Consider the following 18,725-nt stretch of genomic DNA (forward strand, 5'->3'; position numbering starts at 1 on the left):
ATCACAGCTGAGCGTCCCACTAAACTTACAACACACACTCCCCGTCAGAACTCAGGAAGCAGAGAGGAGACATCTAAGCATCTATATCCAGCTGGTGCTGTTATGTGACTTCATAATTACATTAAAGACTGCATGACTAACTGGTGAACGGGGGGACAAAAAAAAAAAAACATTCATTAACTACAAAATAACTAAAACTTGTAAAAGCAAAAGTTTGAACACTCCAGTCAAATGACATGATTTGTTGATTTTTTTTTTTTGCAGTCAAAATAAGTTCAAACCTAAAACATGGCATTTTGATAAGTTAAAAAAAATAAAAAGAAAATGTGCGCAGAGTTTAACATTTTAGAACACATATAAAAATAACAAGCCATAAAATGTGCCGTAACATTATTGTACATGTTAAACAAAAACAGTAATTATGTATTAAAATGAGCAGACGTCTGTCCTCTAAAGAGGATGTTTTAGCCGATTGACACTTAAATCAACAATATGGAATTGGACGATGGGCGCGCAAACTTTCGCGCACAGCACCACAACAACGATGGTGCAAGTGGCCGGTGTGATCGCATCTTGTGGTGAAAAGTGAGTACTTGTGTCCAGCCTGGTGACAATAGTTAGCGAAGAGACTTCACACGTGCTGCCCAAAATAAATAAATAATCCAAAAGGCTTCAGATGAAATCATCATCGTCGTCGTCGTCATCGTCATCATCCCTGCCTGGATCTCCAGAGTGCACATTTTCCCCTCTAAATAAAAGATTAGCCTCATAATTATCATTATGACTCTGAAAGAAAAACACCAGCCTAATCATGGCCAACACCAAATAATGCCCTTTTCACAAATGCGCAGAAACATGCGTTTTTCTGCAAATTCCGACGTTTTGCAAGACATTATGGGTTTTGTTCTACGCCTCCTTTTCGACCCAGCCCAGACAAATTGCGGTTCGTGCTTTCACTGAATGTGTTTATAAAATGGACTTAATAGCTACACTTACCCTACAAATTGCCCATATGTTTCAAAAGAGATTCATATGGCTATTTACCGAGATGTGATCATAATTATGATGCAGGAAAATTGCCACCATATAATTGTGCATCAACCTCTTAAACATCTCTCAAAACACAACACACACACTACTAATGGATAACGCTACTGAAATCTTTCAGGCAAGAACACAAGTCTAGCGTCTCGTGTCCACCGAAATAAGCCGAACCATAAGCCTAGTCTTAAAGGGGAACTGTCAGGAATGTTCACAGTGGTGGTGATAGGAACCAGACGTCCACCTCTAAAAGCTCCCTCACAGAAAGTTACTACATGAAATGGTTTGAGAAAGTTTTGGTTTAAAATTGTTGGTGTTTTTTGTTTTTTTTTTTATTCTTTCCAAACATGGTGGAGTGGCATATCCAATGTGTTGTGACGCAAAAAAGTCCCCAAAGGAAAACTCTTCAATCCAGAGAAACTTGGTGCCAGAAGCATTCACAGTGGTGGTGACCGGAACCAGACGCCCACCTCTAAAAGCTCCCTCACAGAAAGTTATGATGTGAAACGGTTATGAATTCACTGCCTGATGTCTGAGGCACTATTTTATGATAGTTTTAGAAGACTTGAAATTATTTTTAAATGATTAAAATGTATACTAAAAATGATTTTTTAAAATTTATTTAAGGTTGAGGGATATGGTTGTGAGGCAACATAACCCCCCGCCCCATCCCCCACCCCAGGGAAAAATAAATAAATAAATAACTTATTTTTAGATTTTCCATAAACATTCCAACATAAACTCAGAAGACATGCAAGTTCACAGGTGGTTCTGGACAGGTAATAAAAGTGCTATATCTGTGTTGTAGTCATGGTGACCCCTGGTTCCCATCACCACCACTGTAAAAGACAACTGGACCATTTCACACCAAACCACTCTGAAATGAGTTTGTCTACATCTCAACCAGTGAATATGGAATAAATGAATGAAATTCATTATGAATTCAGTAAGTTCTAGAAAATCGCAGCAATGAAACAACAATACAAGAGTTTAGTCAACATAAATCACATAAGACCCTGTAAAATTTAAACAAACACCAAATAAAGAGGGGAAAATGTATATACAAGCGGCAATATGAGCCAATCCTTACACAGTTTGTGTGACAGTGATGAACCAGGCGGCCTCTGCACTCAAGCCCCTTTCAGCACCTCGAGAAAAGAGGGCTTTGCTTTTTATAAAAAAAAAAAAAAAAAAGATTAAAAAAATGGCTATACATTGGCAAGGCATGAAGTAGCAACATTTCCCATTAGGATTGAAAAACTGTCCCCGCCTCTCACGGGACACTTCAGCTGGAGTGGCTACGGTGCGAGGGCCGGCTGTGTAACGGCAGCACTGGGTCAGAGCCGGGCCCAGCGGAGCTGCCAAGGCGCCATTGTCCAGAGAGACGTTAATTGGTTCTAATCCGGCGCTAGGAGCTGTTTTGGTAGCCTGACCTCACGCCCTGAAGGACACCTTGGTGTGAAATACTAAAAGGGCCCATTCAAGTGGCGGAGAAAAGAGGAACAGAGCATTCCAACACATTCCCCAGTCCTTCTCTCAAAGAGAGGGATGGGGTGCTGAGGAGAGAGAGCGTTTGGGTGAGAACGGGGAGGGGAGGGGGGGCTTGTAAAGGACAGGCTTGCTGTTTTTTTTCTTTTTTTTTTGCGGGTGCATCACAAAAAGCCCCGAATTAACGAGACAAAAGCAGTTGTAACAGTGATGGTCTGCTTGCAATTCATAGTTTTCTTCTCGGGATCTTCCTTTCTTTCCACGAACACACTGGCTTTTCTATAAGACGCTGTGTAAACAGAGCGCTAATTGCCCTCGGTTTGGAATCGGAAGGGCACCAAACAGGCATACGTACATAATGCAACTCGACCCATGACACCTGCTAGACTGTTTCTACATATATGCACGGCAGAGTTCTTAATTAAAGAAGAAGGAAAAAAAAACAAAACAAAACAACAGATCCCAAACAAGAGATCAGCGCTCCAATGCCAAAACAGCGTCCTGGCGTTGTCGGCAGAAGTCTGGCAAGGTTGAGTATCGGCTCAAGGTTGGATGAATCATTGACAGAAAACCACGTTCCTCCTTTAGTCCTGAAAAGGTCGAACAAAAAGAGATTTATATTCGACCTCCAGCTCGTCGTCACACTCTCCACGTCCTTGCAACGGTTTCTTCCCTTGTTTTTTGCGTGAAGGTAAGGCAGAATAAAAAAAAAAATGGATCGAAGGGAAAATGGATCATTAAGATGGAGAAGAAACAAGAAGTCAGACTTTGTTGCGTAACAACATTTGTACAGACAGCCTCATCGATTCATTGCATGACACTGGTTATAAAGCCAGTTCTAAAGCTTGGGTGTGAAAGTTAAAGCTTTATTAATATGTTTTATGTACACTTTAAAATTCATTGATTTTCCCACCACTGATAACGTGTATACAGTGAGCATAGCATCATCAGAACATGAGAGCACAAACCAAGTCAAGTACTTAATGGATGAAAATGAATGACAGCAGTATTGAAACCAACTGAATTAAGACTCATTTCACGACATCTTTTTTGGACAATTAAAAGATGCATCATTTCTACTGGAAAATGCTGCAACACTAAATTATTTTCTTTCAAATCACTTCAAATCAATTAAAACAGATTACAAATTTGGGTCCAAGCCCCACATGAGCAAGCCAAGCGGCAAGAAACCTTAAGAGCAACCAAGGATCACCCCCCTCTGGTAGACACAGCACAGCAAAACAATATCAACAGAATAAGATTTATGAGAGTAATGAATGAAAAATGAACCTAATCATTAAACAGATTAAATCAGTGAATAACTTTAGAAGCAAGTCACCACTTTGCAAATCCAAAAAAAAAAACTTTTCTTAACTTTATTGTTAGAAATAAAGGTTCTGTGCAGGTACATGTTTGGTCCATCAAAGTACGAACAATATAAAATGTTCCCTCAAAGGTACATCGGTGGTTTTAAGCTCCAACTGTGCACCTTAAATAAGTTTTTCCAGGTGACAAGTATATATTTGTACCTTTTCATAATCTAATATTTTAAAACCGAACAATAAAATAAAAAGCGTGGAGACAATGCAACTTAGAAAATATCATTTCAATGGATTATTGTACAGTTATGTTCCCTTGAGGGTCCCACTCCAGCGAAAGGAGGGGTCTGCCCCAGTGTTCAATGCAAGATAATGTCACAAAACATAATGGCAAGTTATTTGGGACCATCTCGGGTCAATCCATTCAAAATGAAAATCAAGATAAGGAGCAAAAAAGAGCAGCTGGTGTTTTTTAAAATAAATATGTAAAACCAACAAAAGAGACAGGAATACAAGGCTTTGCTCCAACAGTGCTGCTAATAGAGGTCAAGGGAAAAGAATGAGCACATGAACTGGTAACGTGAGACATACTCAACAGTTAGTCTGTGTAGGGATCAACAATTTCGTGAGACAAACACAAAAAAGTTAGGCACTATGAATCAAACCGACCGATGTGAAATAAGGCCTTACAACAGCGTCAGCTCAGAAACATTAGCTACAACGTTCTACAAAATGAAGAAAAGGTCCATAATGAAGTCGGACATTTACATCCCCGCCGCAAAATTACACTCTGAATGTGACTGCAATAAGGTAAATGCCCATTTCTCATGAATCGAGTGGCCGACTAAAGCAAACGTGTACAGAATGAACATCGAAAAGCAGCGCGTTAACTGAATTAGCCAGCCATTCTTCTGAACAGTGAGCGTCGGCCTCAATACACCGCATGCAAATAAAGGCTTTTTCAAAAGGCACAAAAATGTCCTTCCGACTAAACACACATTAACACATTTCTGCAAAAATAATCAATTATTTTTTGTCATAATTGCACCAGCTTTCGCGTTAAGAGACGTAATTGTGGCTCGATTCAATCGTATTTAGAAGCTCCGAACGTTATGTGTGAAAATCGCAAAATGAGACACGATAAAAAGAGAAATAGAGGATGAGCAAAAAAAAAAAAAAAAAGCACGGATGAAAGCCTGTGAATCGAACTGACGGGGGCGGGGGCATGATGGCATTCATACGGGCTTCAGTGTAAACAGACAGAATCCAATTATGGCACTGACAGCAGCACCGCAGCTCCCTGAACTCAAAAGTACAAGAATCCGACAAAAATGCATCAAAATTCAAAACTTTGAGTATCCAAAAAAATGGGAGTATAAATCTTTCATCCCAAAAAAAATAAAGAAATAAATAAAACGCCAGCCTGAAATATCTTGCATCAAACCCTCAAAAGCCGTCAGAGTGCTGGGAACTGAAAAGAGGAAAAAAAATAAATAAATAAAGTGCGACAAGTGTCGCTTCATTAATCTAAGAGCCGTAGAAGGTCATGTGGCACCTTATTCATGGGAATACATCTGGCAGATACATTAACACAGCCAGGGAAAGTTTAGGCCAGCTGCATTAAATGATATATGAAAAAATTCTAAAGCAGCAGCGAGTTGCTCGTTTGGTACAGTCCAAGGTTTACCATAAAAGCAATTATAAAACATAATTCAAATCCAGAAAATAGAGAAAATAAAAAGCAAGTCAATCCCAGCCCCAACAGGCCAGCCTGGCATAATGGTAGCTGTCCTAACAAAGCTCTTGAGAGTGATGACACCCCATCAAAGAGGAATGCTTTTTACCCCACAGGTAGCGGCTACGGCGGCAAAGTGAGGACACCCCGCACACTCGCGCTGATTGGACCGAGTGTAATCAGAGGACTCTGTGTGTTGTTGGTCGTGTTTGCCGGACTGAAGGGCTGTCAGCGATGCCGAGGTAACTGGTTAACCCCCTCTGCCGCTCTCTGGAGAAAGGAGGCAGCAAAGTGGCGCCGTTACAATAGACTGAAACGGCTGTAATGCTCAAAGCAATCTGCACGTTATTTGGCAGGACTCTGCCTGGCAACAGATCGATAAACACCCGGGCCTGCAACAAGTTTGCAAGCATCTCTTAAAATCTGCCACTTCTGTGTTTTTACCCTCCTTAAGAGTGCACTGCACCAATAGAAAGGCCCAAAGATGTTACGATTATAACAATATTAGCAAGAATAAAAAGTGGAGACGTGGGGTGGGCAATATGAAAAAAAAGAACATGATGCATGATGGCACACAACAGGAAAATATGACTATTTAGACAGAGGGCATTAGTGCAGTAAACTCAAACAGGAATAGTTCCGTTTTTTTGTTTGCATATATATTCTGTCAGAACAGACATATGCACACGAAAAATCACATATCGTCGCCGTCTAAAGAAAAACAAGCATCTCCAAAGTGGTAACTTTACAGGAGAGGGCAAAAACATTCTTTACTTCCAGTGCATATTAGTGTAAAGAGATTTTATGCCAAGCAATCTTGGAGCATTCATGCTGAAATGCTGTATAAAAGTAAAAATAATTTTAAAAAAATTTTTCTTTGGACAGTGATGATATTTTCCTTGCCCAAGCATTCCTCAGAAAATGCATCCCAAGTTATCAAATGTCTAATTTTGGGGTTTCCTGTATATCAAAAAAAAAACCTTTCCATTGAGTTTTAACTATAAAAAAAAAAAAAAAAAAAAAAACACTGAAAAATATCAAAACTATCAAGAAGTAAATAGCAAAGAGTATTTGCAAGGGATGCACCGATACAGGAATTCTGGTTCAATGGCAAGATCCGATACTTTTCATGCACATATCAGTTGATGCTGATACATAAACATTTAGAACACTGTGAAATTAGGACTACATTTAGCTGGATTAGTATTAAGGAGAAATGTAACATTTCTTTATAGAGAGAAAAATGTACAAAAATTTCATTACATTTTTTAAAAATATTTGAACGAATGGCATTTTAGCACTGGGGCACCCAAATGCTTTGTCTTGGGGAGCCAAAGCACAAAGTTTCTGGTAGGCCAAGGGCCAAAAAAATGAAACAATATTACAGAAGATACATAATATTGAAATATATATATTTTAAAAAATGCGCCATATTTTGTGACTAAAATGCTTCTAAAAGTACAAATTTAAAAGTAAAATGAGAATGTAGTAAAATATACATAGTATAAAAACATTTTGTTGTACTTTTGTGAGGGCACAGTTCAGGTGGGCCTAATGGGCCAACTTCGCCTAATGGCCCACATTTGAGTAGCTGTGGTTCAGCACAATAGCCCACCATTACCCAACTGTTCTGCTCTGTTCTTCCACAATACAATAAAAACAGCAAGTTTTCGTGGTTTGAATCTACCAGGTGTGGAAGCAACTGTTCTCATATTTGCTGCATGCAACCTTGTACGCCACTGCGCTTGATGCACCAGCTGCTCTACGTGGATCAGTTTTTACCTCAATATCCAGAGAGATAAGCTTCTCATTACCCATATACATAGAAACACAGTGCAATGACAAACTTTACATGCAAATATGCCATAAGCTAATAATTTTGAGAATCTCACTACATATACAAGGTGAACACCAGACAATGACTAAATACGAGAGACTTTTCTATTTTGGAGCCTTAAACAAACAAACGAGACCAACAACTTTGCACGACGTGCTTAGTGCAATGTTTCCAACAGGAACCTTGAACGGAGGAAAAGAGAACGCGCGTTGCGTCGTGGCGCTTTGTGCTCAGGATAATGGGTGCATTTTTTTCTTCCCTCTCTCTCTCTTCACCCCTCAGTCTAAGTGGTACATAATTTGGAGACTTGGATACTATTTTTGAAAGTCAACTATTCTATACTCTTCTTTCAAATCATTTCATTTTCTTTGATGGCAAGACAAAGTCAAACGCCCACCGGGGGCTTTCTCTTTCACTGTCACGACAATTGATTAATTACAAGCGGACAAAAGGATTAGAAACAGGAAACTGTAGGCAAAATAAAGCAGGCTGTGACATCTGAAAGATTTGTTTATAACCGTGTCATTATGGGTAATTGTTTCTTCACAGAAATACCATTACCGCGCTGAATGTCTTTTCATTTCATTTAAACGTCTATTCAGAGATAAAACAAAGAGCGGAGACAGTCTGGGTTAATTGCCTTTGTTGCAAATGACATGATTAAGATAAAAAAAAAGGTCCCAGCTATCAAAAGCTAGATGAGTATTGTGTTCGCTTTATTTGTTTGTCGCTTTCATAGTCACAGGCGACTGACTTACCACGAGCGTGTGAACAGATCAGCTCATCGCACCGGCAAGAGGCCCGGCACGAGGAACCCGGAGAGAACGGCGCGAACAAATGAAACGTCGGAAGCGAGGACGAATCCCTGCGACAGCGTGTAATTATGTCCTAATTCTGGACATTTTGGGATGGTCTTGCTTTACTAGCGCTTTACGCCTTTTATTGACTATCTACAATGGGCCCAACTAACTCATTATACACGACACATGCATTACTGTCCAATATATCTCGATACATCACTGTATCACAAACAAATATGAGCTGGAGCTGGTCGTATTTCCTCCGCAGCAGATGTATACCGAACTGTAAGCTGGATATAGAAGCTATAGCACTGAAAAATGGACGGGCCATTCACAGATACTGCCATCTACAGGTGTTAAGCAGGTACTTTAGGGGTAATGGGTAATTTTCACACATCAACTTTTAGGCACACAAACCAGCAGAGCTGATTTGAAAAATCTCTAATTGTAATTTTTCTGATCAACACCAATGGCCATTTAAAATGTGATAACGTTCTAGAAATTAAGGTGCAGGGCTTCTTTTTTTGGCCAAGATTGCTAGGATCTGGCAACCTGGCAGGTTAAATTGTGAATATTTTCACATGCAAATGGTTCACAAGCTTTGCGTTTGTGGTTCCCCACTTCAAATCTGTTGACAGCATTGTTGAAAAACGTAGGCTATTATAAAAATTGCGGCTCTTGTGATTTCAAGTGCAGTTTTGAAATACAAACAATGAATCTTTAAGCCACAGTTATGACGACATCCCGTATAAATAAAAATAATGCGTGGCCATGCATCAGAATGTTGTTCCCATGTGTAAATGCAACGTGGCCATGGCTTAGTAAGGCGTGAGAATGAGATAATTTAGTTGTTGCCACTAGGATCTCACTCCCATGCAATATTTATACGTGATGTCACCAGCGGGGCTACGTACAAAGTACTATTCAGCCAGGATGCATTTTTAAACAGGGAGGTGGAGCAAAGCCACTTCAGCACATGAAGTCTTTAATGTTAATGAACAACTCACATGGGATAAGAAATCTGGGTAGAAATGACTGCACTGCTTTTACTACAGAAAGGAGTAAAGAACATGTTAAAACATAAGTGATATTCTGATTATCTGATCTGCTTGTCTGAAGTTCTTAGTATTATCACTGCAACATGAAACGTTTTTCTGCAATATTTACATTTTTAACGCTACAAGTTGAAGTGGGATAGTGCATATTGGCTTGCTTTCAGCCACAAAGAACCCTTTGAGTGCCTTTATACCCAAAAAACTCCTTTTCCACATCTGTTTTACTGCACAGGATGAATAAATTCTGAGGTTATTTCTTCTGCTTGTTTCCTGGAAGGTAAAAGACACTGGACCGTGTACACAGTTGACTAAAATCACTGAGAAACGCAGATAAAAACTCCACTGTAAAACACTGTGTTCTCCTGTGTGAATAGTACTTAACCCTGACAGTCCAATTTATCAAATTATCCTAGTATAAATCTCACAAAAATACCAGGAGGGCTCACGTCAGCAGTAGCTGCTTACCAGGAAAAGCTAATCCACCTTTATAAAAGGACACGTTTTTTGTTTTTTCAAGTGAAATCAGTCATGCTGGTGTACTCTGCAGGTGCATACCTCTCGAGAGAAGGAGCAAAAAAGTAAAACTATACCTTGTGCATGCACGGCTGCTATTGCACAAAAGCAAAGCAGCACTGCCAGCAATGTGGAACAAGTCTGAAGATCTTCACAGTTTCAGTTGGTTGCCGGAGGGCATTTTGTTCATGATTGAGAAATGAAGGAACTGTTGGCCACAGCATACCCTGTTAAATTTTTTTTCACATCAAACATAAATGATTATTTTACCATGTACATCCCAGTAAAATAGCGCTTAGGTTACTGCGAGTATGAAGGACACAAAGCCTGAAAGTTACCAGCAAACTAAAGACAGCAAGATACAACTTTTCTGTTTCTGAGAGACTGAAACCTTGAGCAACAGTCGATATTGACAATCATTGTTCTTTAAGAACCACTAAGCTTTATAATTAGCCACACTGAATTGAGGCCCTTTACTCTAAAAGTTGGCAGTCATAGTGAAACTACTCAAAACACCACTACCTCACAACTAACATCGCACAGTAAGTAAGCACCATTTCAGGACAGATTTGTTACGCCGTGTTCAGACTGGCAGCCAAAATCTTGTGGTGTATCTGAATTAAGCAGGATTGAGGCCACATTTGTAGGTGGTTTCGAATCTAATCGAGTTTGGATTTCTGATTGTGACTTAGACTGGATTTCATGTTTTTTCAGGTTGTCTGCAAGTGTGACAATATTCATATATTTCAGCTTAAACATAGAGAGTAGAAGATTTGAAACAGACATTTCTACTTTAAATATTGTAGTTTACAGTTACTAAAACCTATATCACTGCTACAGCCTGTAGCTTGTTAGCAGATCAACCCACATTATGATGTTCCATTTATGCTGTAGTGAATAAAAAGTGAAACTTTTTGGAAATATCTCATAACCGTTCTACTAGTTATTGATCATCTCTAGGCTTACTAAGTTTTTGCCAAACCTAGTCAGCATATGGTCACTCATTTTTCCTATTTTTATTTGTCTAGTTCACTTAAGCCCAGCAGCTGCCCTTTCCATGGTGTAAATTTCACAATAAATGGCCCAACTAATATCCTCTCAAATAACTTGGATTAAAATGTCTTTACATTAACTTGCAATAAAAGTGAAGCACGTTTCTGCCGTCTCCTTTAAAGTGACCGTTTTGAAGGTGCTTGTTTTTCTTCAGACAGCAACAATATGCACGCATGTGTTGTTACTACGGCAACTGATGTGGATATACTGTTCATCTAAATACATACACAAAATTTAGCATGACCAAAATAATAACTGTACAGGAGATGGAAAATACATGTTACTTTTAATGTAAGTCAATGGAACCAGACATTGCCTCCAAGTAATATATATTTATTCATGAGAGAGAGAGAGAGAGAGAGAGAGAGAGAGAGAGAGAGAGAGAGAGAGAGAGAGAGAGAGAGAGAGAGAGAGAGAGAGAGAGAGAGAGAGACACACACACACGACGCAAAAAATAAATCCAGAGACTAATTTTAATAAAATCAGGCTCATAGGCCTAATCAGCTTCAAAGATTCTGAGAAACTGCTCGATGATCAATGCAGGGCTTCGACCAATGAGATTCAAGATCTGTATCTGTCTGCACACATCAAGTTCTCTTAGAAAGCAGAACTGGCCAATCAGCCATGAGGTGAGGGGTTTTGGTTTCTCGGGACGCCCAGGTGCAGGACCGCACGGCATGTTTGCACGTCCGTCATTCATCACTGTCTTCAATCATAGGCTGCTATCAGCACGCACTCAGCCTTTCGCTCCTTGATGATGAAGAAAATGGTGCTGCTATCCAGCAATGCCTACATTAGAGGGGCTATTTCAGCTGTTCTTAAGAGGGGTGTGGGATTGGGTGGGTGGAGGGGGGGGGGGGTTGGGATCAGGCGGGTGTCTCTCTCTCACCCTCTCCTTCTATGTCTCTGCTTTGGCTTTCAGATTCAATTCTTCCATTAAATCATTTCTTCCTGGTTTGCTAAGAGGCTTTTAGCCCGAGCTTTCCTGTGACACGCTTGGGGGAAAAAATAAAAACCTTGCGCTACCTGGCCATCTCAGAGAAAGCATGTTTGAGGTGTAAATTAATGAGGTAGACGGTGAATAACATCAATAATACACAAGAGGAGAAAAGAGCGAGCGAGATGGGAGAATGTGAGGCAGTTCTTGGCTGGGCTCTTCATTAAAAGGGTAAACAAAATTAACGAATCAAGTGCCGGAACATCACAAGACGCAAATTATGCTATCAAAAGAGCCGTCGGCACGACAAGAGGTCTCTGCTTCGCCTTCGTGGCCTGTTTTTACATTACGAAGAACAAAAGGATCACACGGCTCCTACATGGAGGGAAAACACACACACACACACACACACACACACACACACACACACACAGGGAACATCTAAATCATACTAAATATTAGTATGACGTGTGGAGATTAAAAGCCCACCACTGTCCAGATATTATGTGGGTGGTGGTCCATTCTCAGCACAGCAGTCACACTGACATGGCTGTGCGTGTGGTGCTGGTATGAGTGTATCAAACACAGCGGTGTTGCTGGAGTTTTTACACACGTCAGTATCACTGCTAGGTTGAGCGTGGACTGTTCACCCAAAAATATTCCAACAGGAGCAGCTCTGTGGTCAAAATCTGACCACTGATAAACGTCTAGAGGATGAAGAACACAAAATGTGCACCAACAGATGAGCTACAGTCTCTGAACATCAGCATAGCGGAGCTACAAGAGAGTGAACGCTGTGAGCCACACATTTGTGTGGTGGGAAATATGACAATATTTTAACGTTATTGTGATAAACCAGGTCACAATATGTTTTTCTGAGCGTATCATGGATGTCGTCAGTAGTTAAAGAACTACTAGTTTCTTTATAAAGAGAGCATTAATAAGCCTGGTTAATAGGATTTAGTGCAGTGAACTTTGTAAAACATTGAATAAAAATGACTGTAGTAGATTTTTTATTAATAATAATTTTTTTTTATCATTATTATTAATCCTAATTAGCATTATCATTATAGTCCTCTTATATGTGGCATTACAGGTTACATTTTGCCTGTTCAAATGTTTTAAACTCAGAAAAACTACAACCCCAATTCCAATGAAGTTTGGACGTTGTGTAAAACATAAATAAAACAGAATACAGTGATTTGCAAATCGCTTTCAACCTATATTCAATTGAATACAGTACAACGACAAGATATTTAATGCCCAAACGGATAAACTTTATTGTTTTTTGCAAATACTCACTCATTTTGAATTTGATGCCTGTAACATGTTCCAAAGAAGTTGGGACAGGGCAACAAAAGACTGGGAAAGTTGAGGAATGCTCAAAAAACACCTGTTTGGAAACTTCCTCGGGTGAACAGGTTAATTGGAAACAGGTGAGTGTCATGATTGGGTATAAAGGGAGCATCCCTGAAAAGCTGAGTCGTTCATAAGCAAGGATGGGGTGAGGTTCACCACTTTGTGAACAACTGCGTGAGCAAATAGTCCAACAGTTTAAGAACAATGTTACTCAACGTGCAATTGCAAGGAATTTAGGGATTTTGCACGTGTTACAACAGCGTGGCTTCATAGTAAAAGAGTGCGGGTACTAGACTGGCCTGCCTGCAGTCCAGACCTGTCTCCCATTAAAAATGTGTGGCACATTATGAAGCGCAAAATATGACAACGGAGACCCCGGACTGTTGAGCAACTGAAGTTATACGTCAAGCAAAATGGGAAAGAATTCCACCTACAAAGCTTCAACAATTAGTGTCCTTAGTTCCCAAACGCTTATTGAGTGTTGTTAAAAGGAAAGGTGATGTAACGCAGTGGTAAACATGCCCCTGTCCCAACTTCTTTGGAACGTGTTGCAGGCATCAAATTCAAAATGAGTGAATATTTGCAAAAAACAATAAAGTTTTTCCGTTTGAACATTAAATATCTCGTCTTTGTAGTGTATTCAATTGAACGTAGGTTGATAAGGATTTGCAAATCATCATATTCTGGTTTTATGTTTTATACAACGTCCCAACTTCATTGGAATTGGGGCCACCACCCAAATAATATCTGTTCAGTGGTGGTCCTGTGGTCAGAAAGAGATCAATGCATGGTGTAGAGGGGCGTTAATAAGCAATGAGCAACTGTACACCTACAAAATGGACCTATACACTTACCGGCCACTTTATTAGGTGCACCTGTTCAATTGCTTGTTAACACAAATGGCTAATCAGCCAATCACATGGCTGCAACTCAAAGCATTTAGGCATGTAGAGGTGGTCAAGAGAACTGGCTGAAGTGCAAACCGAGCATCCGAATGGGGAAGAAAGGTGATTTAAGTGACTTTGAACGTGGCGTGGTTGTTGGTGCCAGTTGGGCTGGTCTGAGTATTTCAGAAACTGCTGATCTGCTGAGATTTTCACGCACAACCATCTCTAGGGTTTACAGAGAACGGTCCGAAAAAGAGGAACTATCCAGCGAGTGGCAGTTGTGTGGACTAAAATGCCTTGTTGATGTGAGAGGTCAGAGGAGAATGGGCAGACTGGTTCCAGATGATAGAAAGGCAACAGTAACTCAAATAACCAGAGATTTTGGTTGAGGAATGTTTCCAACACCTTGTTGAAAGTATGCCACGAAGAATTAAGGCAGTTCTGAAGGCAAAAGGGGGACCAACCTTTTACTAGTACCTAATAAAGTGGCCAGTGAGTGTATATAAGTGTTGTGGATAAAATTGTAGCAGTTTTTATGTAGTACGTAGAGTATTTTGTATCAATATTGCCTATTGCTGGGAGTCTCTGGCAAATACATGACATTCTGTCCACTAAAACCAGACCAACAAAATTTTTTTAGTAAGAGAACAATTACTTAATTACAATTACAAAATTGATCATTACCACCACGATAGTTAACATGACAGCAGTGACGGCTGAACTATTAAAATAAAGCAGTACTGCCAAAAATGTAAAAACTTCAGCTAATGATGACAACAAGAAACCAATTAGAAAGTTAAGAGGTCAACAGAAAAATGAATGTGATTATGTTTGAGTACGATTTTGAGATGTAGGTGATGCTCTGTTGAGCAGGATGTCATTTTCCAAGTTCAGAATTTATGAGGAGTAACTCAATGCCTGTGCTTACATGCAAAGATTTTTGCCAAGCTGATTGGATACATTCCAATTATAGATTAAGACTGAAGTGTTTATCTGTTCCAAAATTAGACGAATGCATAGGAACCACTTAGTGTAAACGTTACTATGACAACAAGCATCACGAGTCCAGTCAGAGTGAGATGAGCAGCAGTGAGCAGTGCTTGTGATTTTAATTACTTAAAAATGATGTCAGACTCAAGAAAACGTACTTCACACGTACTTATTAAAGAAGGCAGAGAGGACGTCACATTCTGAGACATAGAAGCTGGAACAAAGTCCCACCGCTGTCTTTCACAGCTCAGAGAATAAACTTCGTCTCCTCTGCAGACCAGTTCCTGCTCCTGCCATGTTGATGCAAACACACATGATCAGAACGTACTTAAACTTTCCGAATGGGAATGTAATCAGATACAGGCGTTTATGTGGCTATTATTCTTCTATTTAACAGATTATTTACAGGATTACCCACCTTACTCAATCGGATAGAAACTCTACTCTGAATGGCCTAAATCTGACTATTCTATTCTGACTGAGGTGTTTGCATGGATGTATTCTATTCTGATTGAGCTATTATATGGATTATTAACAGACTATCAGGCTGTGTGTAAATGTGGCCAATTAGAAAACATTATATTCAAAAAACGGCCACTGTCAAAAAGATCTTCAGTGACCCCAGTAACTACCCTACGGGACAGACTGATCAAAGCCTGATAAAGACAGAGGTGGGATGATAAAGCAATAAAAATCTTCACTCTGGCTCACTATACTGTATGAAATGAAGAACAAATGGTGTGGGGGATTTGACTGCTTTGTCTGAAGCATGTTTTTGTGAATTGTAAATGCAACGTATATGAGGGACAGATTTTGACAGGTTTAGTAACTTGGTAGAGCAAGTGGCCAGTGCTGACCTTTGATGAATATGGTAAATGGAGCCAACAAAGTATGCACCTAAACAGACGGACTACAGGCTGTAATTGCAGAACTACAAAATTCACCATTATACCAAATGAAGCCGATAACATGGACAATAGGTGTAGATACATAGCAGGTGTGCCTAATAAAGTGGGCACACACATACACAATGAAAATCTGAGCTCATCCGTACAGGAATTTCATTCTCCACAAAATCCACAGCACATCTGGCTTTAACCCTCACAGTGAAAAATCCACAAAACTGCACAGTGAAAAATCCACAGTTTTGCAACACGTATGAAAAGAATTGCAAAACAGCCCTTTAACTTTGTGTTAAGCATCTGGTTCCTCATCCCATTACAGCTTGCTGTGCTTTCCAGGTCCGAAAGGGCCACCCATAGTGTCACATGTTGTCCATGTGCAAAAACAGCTGACCTGCAGGCCCACACTGAGCAGAGACGGCGCTTTCACATCCCTCTGTTGAGTCAACTGTTCGAGCAGCATTTTCCTAACATCCCAGAGACTAAACTGGTAACAAGACGTGAACGAAGCAGCTTATGGTCAATGAGAAGAGCTCAAGCTGAAGAAGCCACACTAGTCATTTGAGCAAACATTACCACGTTAAAAGAAAAGTTGAACAAATGAAGCCTAAACGAACATTATTACAGGGGAGCTCCACCCAAAATATCTGAATAATTCAGGTGTAAATAGATTCATTAAAGTGATTTAACGTGAAATAGTTCAGATTTCTTTACAGTGGTGGTGATAGGAACAAGGGGTCGCCATGACTACAACACAAATATAGACATTTTATTTACTAATACTAAATACTAACTGTATTAATACTAATACAAATCCAGCGGTGAACCTACACATCTTATATGAAATGTTGATGATGGTCCTTCTACAATGAATGGATTAAAATACATTTTAAACAAAAATATTATAACAAAACTATTATAAAACAATGTCCGGCAATCAGTCAGGCAGCCTATATCTAACCACTTCATGTAACGACTTTCAATGAATGAGTCTTTAGAGGTGGATGTGGTTCTTTTCACCACTACTGTGAACTATTCTGACTCAGTAAGTTTCTCTAGGACAGAGAATTTCACACCTAACCACCCTGAATGATTTGCTATCTCAACCTTTCCATTATGCACAATTTTTGAAAAATCGGTGGAGTTTCCCTTTAACTACACAAATAGCCGTAAACATTGTGCTGTTTACTGCGAGATGTGCTCCAAAGGCAGTGAGAGGACTGAGGTACAGTGCATCCAAAACCTCTCATTTCAGAACTAACTTAAAAAATAAATGATTCAATATACATTTAACATTTAAATGCAGGCTCAAACGCACATGCAGCAGCTCTGCCATTACTCATCCCTGAACAGGCTGTCTCACGTGATTACATCACATGGTTAAGGATCATCATCATCATAACACCATCTGGGCACCGTGTCCTTGTAAAGCTACTGCTGAGCCCATCAAAGCGTAGCCTGCTATCTAACTATACACCATTCTTATTCAACCGAGCCCAAAGACACAATATTAAACCAGAATAAAGTCCATTTGGATCTGCACCACCAGAGAAGCAGGGAAGCCAAGCTAAGCTCGTAAGCTAGCCAAGTGTACCAACATCAGCACGGAAAATGAAAACGAAGCTTAAGTTAGCTTCTATCCGAATTTTCCCGTTCCACCTTAAATGTTACAGCAGTTACTTTATGGAGCCTGCGGCGCCAGTGTGTAACTGCTGCACCATTTAAGGTGGAATGGGAACATTCGAACACGAAAGCTAGAGAATAAGGAGCCAACTTGAGCCTCGTATGAGGAAGGTAACTAACTTCATTCCCCGTTGGTCCCGTAACTGTAATATAGGAAAAAATGATAACTGTACCATCAGTTATGGTTAAAATGGTTGTAGGATTAGCCAGCTCACCCAATCAATCTGACAGCTAGCAAGCAAGCTAACCTAGCTGGTTGGCTACGCTATTAGAATACCTTTTTAAATACATTTTGTAAAATGTGAGGTAATGTTGAAGAGTGATATCTGCTGTGTCAATATTCTCCAGGTAAAAAAGACGACATGCATTGTTATAATCAATATCACTTCGACGAGAAGTTTGTTGTCACCTGACAGTTAGCAAGAAAGCTAACGTTAGCGGTTAGCTGTGCCATGTTTAACAGTGCGAAATTAGTGTACTCTTAGCTATATTACTGTACAGGTGGGGAAACGCTAGTTGTCGCTAGATAGACTGGTATTATGAAAAAGTGTTAATTCACAGGAGCAAATAACACTGACCGACTGTGATCAAACTGGCTTTACCGAGTCTTTTTAATGAGAACTTTCCGTTCCACCTTAAAAGGTAGTACAGCCGCTAGAACGTTAGCGTTAACCGCTGTGCCATTTAAGGTGGAACATTGTAATAAGAAGCAAAATTAAGCCTAATTTAATGCCATTGTAGCTAGGAAAAATGACAAAACAGACCATAAAAGTAAATAGTACTGAGGAAGAATGCCGTTCTACCCAAATAAAGTGTGACATGTCGCGTATTTGTTGTTTATCTGGTCAGTTTGAAGCTAATCCGTACTCACTGAGTCTGGGCTGGGAGATGTAGTTTCTCTTCACCGCCTCAGCGTGCTGACGCGCCGCAGCTTCAGGCCCGTTCAGATCCACCGGCCGGTTCGCCAACAGGGTTGCCATCTTCGGATCAGTTACAGAGACTGTGGCCGGCGGGAGGGTTACGCTTATTCGGCTGCACTAAGTGAAGTCTGCGCGGTGGAGAGTGAGAGATGTCCGGCTACGGCTTCTCTCTAGCGCCGCTCAGTCATATGACCCAAGTCAGGCCC

The 18,725-nt window shown here is 40.1% G+C and overlaps 1 protein-coding gene across 1 annotated transcript in view; it reads right to left on the bottom strand.

Annotated features, from left to right (window-relative positions):
* atp6v1ba (ATPase, H+ transporting, lysosomal, V1 subunit B, member a) overlaps nt 1-18,725 on the bottom strand; it is a 55,235-nt gene extending 36,510 nt beyond the window's left edge. The window contains exon 1 of the mRNA XM_017704990.2: nt 18,471-18,725. Coding sequence (XP_017560479.1) covers nt 18,471-18,579 — 109 coding nt within the window. The 5' untranslated portion in view covers nt 18,580-18,725. The remainder of the gene's footprint in view (nt 1-18,470) is intronic.

Source organism: Pygocentrus nattereri, chromosome 10, assembly GCF_015220715.1.
Source record: "Pygocentrus nattereri isolate fPygNat1 chromosome 10, fPygNat1.pri, whole genome shotgun sequence".
Lineage (NCBI taxonomy): Eukaryota > Metazoa > Chordata > Actinopteri > Characiformes > Serrasalmidae > Pygocentrus > Pygocentrus nattereri.